Consider the following 6,511-nt stretch of genomic DNA (forward strand, 5'->3'; position numbering starts at 1 on the left):
TATTTATAATCAAGTTTATTTTTTCTTATTTATTTATTTATTTATTTATTATTATTATTATTATTATTATTATTATATATTTTTTTTTGCATCAAGTTTCACACACATTACTTACACCAGGCTCTTTGAAAGTATGGAAGTTATACACCTTTGAGCTAATGGCCCATATGGTGAAAAACTGACTATAAGTATTTAAATTAGGCTCTTTAACATTACATTAGCCAATTAAGTCCATTCCATAAGTTTTCAATGGCCATAGGTATAGTTTCTCACATTTACCCACTCTCAAGTTGAAGGATTTCCCGACACTGCCTTACTAAAACAGCTATAACTCTCAATGTAATTGGAATCTAAGAATGGGGTTGGTACCATTGGAAAGGTAACGAAAACTGCTTCAATTTGGGCTCAAGAATGATCCCATTTGGATTTAAAATGTAGGAGTTAGTCATTTAAAGTTTGGATTAACAACTAGCGAACATGTAAGAGTGCTCAATCGATCAAGTCTAACTTGACCAATCGAGTCCTAACTTAATCGATCAAGTCCAAGCTCAAACGGTGGGGCCGAGAGCATGAAATTTAAGGTTTTCTTAATTTTTCTAAGTATGGGAGGCTCGATCGATCGAGTGTGGGCTCGATTGATCAAGTTGAACCCTGAAAATGGTCATTAACCTCCAAAGAAGCCTTCGTTGGTTCCTACATTGAAATTAAGACAATTAACACTTCCATACACTTTTGCCACCCACCACCACCTCCACCGTCTTCCACCATCACCAGCTCCACCGCCTTCTGCCACCCTTATTGCCACCTACCACTGCCATTACCTTTCATCACCACCACCACCTCCACCGCCTTCTACCACCGTCATATCCACCCACCACCGCCACCGTCTTCCACCTCTATCGCCTTCTACCACCATCATTGCCACCCACCACCGTCATCGCCTTCTACCATTACCACCCGCACCGCGTTTTACCACCGTCATTGCCACCCGTCACTGCCATCTCCTTCCACCACCACCACTTCTATCGACTCCTACCACCATAATTGCCACCACCGCTTCCGCCACCTTCCACCACCACCAACCTCTACCACCGTCATTGCCACCACCGTTGATATTGCCTTCCACCACCAACGCCTTCTACCACTATTGATGAGCACTGAAAAGTGCATATTTAAACTCCTTAAGCTTAGGCATTTTAGTACCTTTATCTATCTTACTTTACCGTTTTAGATTGATTTCGTATTATTTCCCTTTTCAGGCACTTATCCCGAAAATAAGATAACTCAGCCAAATAAGAGCTTAATTGAAGCAATTCTGGGATTAATCAAATAAATGAGCAAAGTGGAGAAAGAAGGAAGCAAATGAAGCCAAAGGTGGCAAGCAGTAAAGTTCAATCGATCCAAATTTAAGGCTCGATCGATCGAACAATGATCGATCTCAGCACTTCAAGATAAATCCAAGCCTTGACCCAAAAGCATAAAGTTTCAAAAGTTCGATTGATCCAACACCATCCTTCGATCAATCGAACACTTTTGTCCTTATTCAAATGATTGATCCTATCCATAGTTGTACCACCCACTAACCACTTTTGTCATTTTCCCATAAATATCTCGGATTTGTCATTTTGCAAAAAGATCAGCCAGTTGGATCGATCCAGCCTAAGTTCGATCGATCTCACTTACTTTCGATTGATCCAAGTTCAAGGTTCGATCGATCGAACTTCCTCCAGTGCAAAAAAGTTAAAATTCCATCTCATTAAAAGTTGTCCTTTATCCAATCATTAGGGAATATTATGTGCACGACCCTAGCTCATTTTGGGTGTCATTTTGACCTACCTATATAAGGATAAGGATTGTTTTTACAAAAGGAGCCAATTTAATTTTGCATATCATCTTTTGGAGAGGAAGCTTAGAGGAGGAGGAGGCTAAAAACACCATTGGAGACTCTTCATCGACAAGAAGCAGATTTCAACCATAGAATTAGCCCTTGAGGGTTGGAGCATCATCACCATGAGTGGTTAGACATCCTTTTGGGATTAGAGTTAGTCTCAAGCATGCTTTCTATATCTTAATCTTGTGTATTATTGAGGGATTAGTGTTGTAATTGATGTTTTGACACTTTGATATATATAGATCTTGTTTATTCAATAATTTATGTGGTTTAATACTTCCAATTAGTCATTTCATTCTATCCATATGTCTATGTATGCTAGAATAGATGTTCATGTACTTATCTCTAGATTTTGTGTTATTGATGCATGTCTATGTGTATTGATGCTATAAATTTGGAGGTTATCAAAACATTGTGCTTAAAAGAATGCTTTTGTGATTCTCTTGATGGTTCATGCTTATCTCTTGATGGATTGTGCCTCTTCCCTAGTTTATTTTCATGCTAGTAGTGTAGATGTAGTGTAGCGTTAAATGGGAGGACAATCTATACTTGTTGTTTGATGATCCAAGCTTTTGAATGTAATTAGCATATATCTCTATCCTTGTGTTGTATTTGGATTGTGAGCTTAATGAAAAGATTAATGACTTGTTTTGATTTATTGTGCATTTCACATGTTGTTTAGACAATATATGCTTCATAACTTAGATATATTGTGCCTTTCACATGATGTTTAGACAATACATGCTTAACTAATCATCCTTACTTGTTGAATCAACCAAATACACACACACACACACACCAATATTGCAACCCACTATTTGCCCTCATTAATCACTTGTCAATGATATAGAAATACATTACTTGGTGGTGATCTCTAAACCCCAAGATCTCTCTTTCTCTCTCTTACTTACTCTTAATTGCACTCTTTTGCTATTACTTAGTTTAATTTAGTAGCTTTTTAATCAACCAACCAACCAATTGTTTGATCACTCGACCTACTAGCCCTAATTGTGATTCCACGACATTATTTAATCCCCATAATCCCATGGGACGATCCCTACTCACTCTTGCTACTTTAGTAGTAGTGCTGGTAGTGGTTTTTATAAATTTAAATTTGACCCAAAAGGCTTTTCTTGAACCGCACATTCACTATACATCAAATTTGGTGTATAAGGAACGGCCGTCGTCCAACTATCATTGCCACTGTCATCGCCGTCGCTGTCGCTTTCCATCACCACCACCTCCACCGCCTTCTACCACCGGCATCACTATCACCGTCGTTGTCGTCTTCCACCACCGCAGGGCCGGCCCTTGCCCAAGGCGACCAAAGCGGTCGCCTAGGGCCTCAGATTTTAAAAGGCCTCAAAATTTTGAGGCCCATGCATGATGGGTCAAAAAAAAAAAATTGTAACCAGATGTAGTAAATCTTTTTAAGGCCACAAAATTTATAGGCCCATGATGGGCCCCAAAAAAAAAAAAAAAATTGTAACCCAACAAATCATTTAAGGGGCCACAAAAAAAAATAATAATAATAAAATAAAATAACTTGAACCGCTAATCTTCATTATCGTAACTCTCGTTCTCAAGAATCTCAACAGACTCTCAACTCTCAAGCATACCCTGTTACTCCCCTCATCTCTCTCTGCTCTGCAAGACTACAACTGCAACAATCAAAAAAAAAATTTCCTGACAAATCGAAAGTTCAAAACCCAGAAAATTGAAAACATCACATCATCATCGTTTTCACTCTTCTGTTCCTCCCTCTCTATTTCAGAATCCAGACTTCTAGTTCGCAAATCGCAGTTCGAGTTTGTAACTCGCATCGCATGATTCGCATCTGCATCAATCCATAATCATCGCCATGATCGCCTAAGCACACTCTTCAAAGCCGTCACTTCCACAGGCCTCAGCTACAAAGTCTTCATCCCTTCTCTTGCCTGGCCCTTCTTTTTCCACAGGTCTCTATCTCTCTCACCCATCCCATTACTTTTTCTAACACATACACATATATATACACACACTGACACACACTAAGTATGTATTATTAATTATTTGAATCTTTAATTGAAGGAAAACTTCGCTTCCTCCATTCAATTTCTCTCTCCTTTGGAGGATCTGCCTCCTTGCCATTCTTGGGTACTGATTTTTTAACCATTTTATATAGTCATTTTGCTTCATTTTGATAAAAAAAAAAAACTTACAATTATTTAGATCCAATTTATATATATATACAGGGTGGCTCAATACAATATTTATTTTTAATATGTATATGTTGATGTAATGAGGATGAGAGAGAGAAAAAAAAAAAAAATTTAATACTAGGATAGAAATATTTTGCGCACACTATTAAATTTTGTATTTGTTGAGGTTTAATGATATAAAAAAATAAAATATTTAGGTAAGATATAATGTATAAAGAAAAAAAAAATTTGGGGGCCCTCAAAAAAAAAAAAGAATAAAATTTTTTTAGGTTAACGGTCAAATTTCTCTATAGTTAAAGTTTAATAATTAAACAAAATACTATAATTATTTTAGGAAAGTTATAATATATAGAGAAATAAAAAATTATGGGACCTTCTTATGTATAGAGGGCTTCACATTTAAAGTTCGCCTAGGGCCTCTCAACTGTCATTGCCATCACCGATGCCGCCACCTTCCACTACCACCACCTCTACCGTCTTCTACCACCGTTATTGCCACCACTACCACTACCACCTCCTCTGCCTTCCACCACCACTACCTCTCGTTATTGCCACCACTACTGCCGCTTTCCACCTACAACGCTGCCTTCCACCACCAACTTCCTTCACCATTATCACCACCGCCTTCTATTTCCACACCATCTTCCTCGCCATCCACCACTGCCGTCAATTTTTTGAAAATAAAAAATTAAAAAATAATGTTATTTTGTTGATTTAATTTATTTTTCACTAAAAGGGGTATTTTAGAGAACTCAACTTAAATTTTATTCCATTCTAAGTTTTAAATTGATCCAATCAAACATTAGAATGATTATTATCCTTCTATTCGTACATCATTTCATATTTGCAACCAAATAATAGAATAAGAACGATCATTCCATTCGATTCACATTCTCATTTCATTCCCACCTGCAATCTATTTACATTCCTGTATACCAAATGCAACATTATATATTGACTCCAAAATTGAGAGTTTAAAAATAAATTTAAATTGTGATATTTGAAATTTAAAAGAAAATTTTTACTTGGACCATTCAACCATACTCAAATATTGTGATATATGAACTTAAGCTCATTATTATTATTATTGTAGTCCTCGCCGCAACTCATCATTACTTCATTTATATATATACACATGTATAATACTTCATCTGTCCCAAAAAAAAATATCATGCTTTCTTTTTTGGTCTATCCCAAAATTATTGTCACTTTTCTTTTTCAAACAATATATTTTACATCTTTCCATAGTCATTGAAGTTTAAAATTTTAAACTTAAATATTCAAAACTTAAAAGGACAAATTAGTAACTTTTTATGGAGATAAGGCATGTCCCTTAAAAATTCCTACTCCCCAAAAGCAACATTTAAATTGAGACAGATAAATTATTTATTATATTAATTCAAGTGAGAAAAATATACTAATGAACCCTCATGTTTAATAAAAATGCATTAATTTTTTTTGGTAGTGCATTTTAGTACGACTAATATATGTAAAATAACATACCGGAGCATTCGGAAGGACAATAAACTTAAATGTTGTAAGACAAAAAATGGATAGAATGTCAATAATGACAATGATATGTGCTAATACTTTTAACTGTTATTTTTAAATAACAAATTGTACGACTACTTCTTATTTAAGTTACTAAAGTAATAGTTTTATTTTGTTAAAACTTGTGATTTCTTGTTTAGTTAAAATAATTTTTCTTAATCTTTCATTAAGATAATAATGATAAGTATGTTTCAAACTAGAATTAAAGTATTCAAAACATTTTTTTTCCTAAAAATTAGAGTTTTGAAAATTTCAAACAATTGCAGGAGGAAAATAGATTTTCTGACAATGTTTTTTCTTTACTTCTTCTCATTCTATAGTATTATCAGTAGAATAAAATTCAAAATTAGAGGGTCAATTTGTCGGTTTGTTAAGATAGGATTAGTTGATAAGAGTTTTTATCTTATTGGAGTCATGTTTAGTTTTTGGGATTTATCCTTTTGGGTTATTATGGGTCTTCCTATTAATTTGGGATTTCAGTTGTGTAAGTCACTTATTTAAGTACATGAATGAATAAAGAAGAGTGTCATGGTTTAAATCTACACTAATGTGTATACACTGGAGGTCTTGGGTTCCCTCGAAGTAACGTAGTTGTTTTCTTTGATTGGCTTACATTTTTCCTTATATCAAAATAGGTAAGAACAAAAGTAACTTGCCTGTACCAAAGTGGTATCAGAGCTCAGGCATGGAACAACGATTAGAGCAAACTATGGCGTCACTCTCATCTGGCAAGCAAGATATTATAAATCAAATGGCTGAATTGTTTGGTAAACTCACTACCCTTGTTGATCAAATAGCAGCTCAATCTGCCAGGTAGAGTGGTGAAAATTCACCAACTCCAACTCGAGCTACTGGAGCGCGAAACAAT

At 35.3% G+C, this 6,511-nt stretch overlaps 1 protein-coding gene across 1 annotated transcript; it reads left to right on the plus strand.

Moving 5' to 3' along the window:
* The first annotated feature begins 356 nt into the window (after positions 1-356).
* LOC132314067 (formin-like protein 14) lies at positions 357-1,151 on the plus strand. Its single transcript, XM_059812982.1, has 2 exons — positions 357-379; positions 710-1,151. Exons 1-2 carry the CDS (start codon positions 357-359, stop codon positions 1,149-1,151), a joined length of 465 nt encoding a protein of 154 aa, XP_059668965.1.
* Positions 1,152-6,511: the final 5,360 nt, after the last annotated feature.

This window comes from Cornus florida, unplaced genomic scaffold (assembly GCF_030987335.1).
Source record: "Cornus florida cultivar Cherokee Brave unplaced genomic scaffold, ASM3098733v1 CherokeeBrave_3.0.0_Hap2_Chr06, whole genome shotgun sequence".
Taxonomy (NCBI): domain Eukaryota; kingdom Viridiplantae; phylum Streptophyta; class Magnoliopsida; order Cornales; family Cornaceae; genus Cornus; species Cornus florida.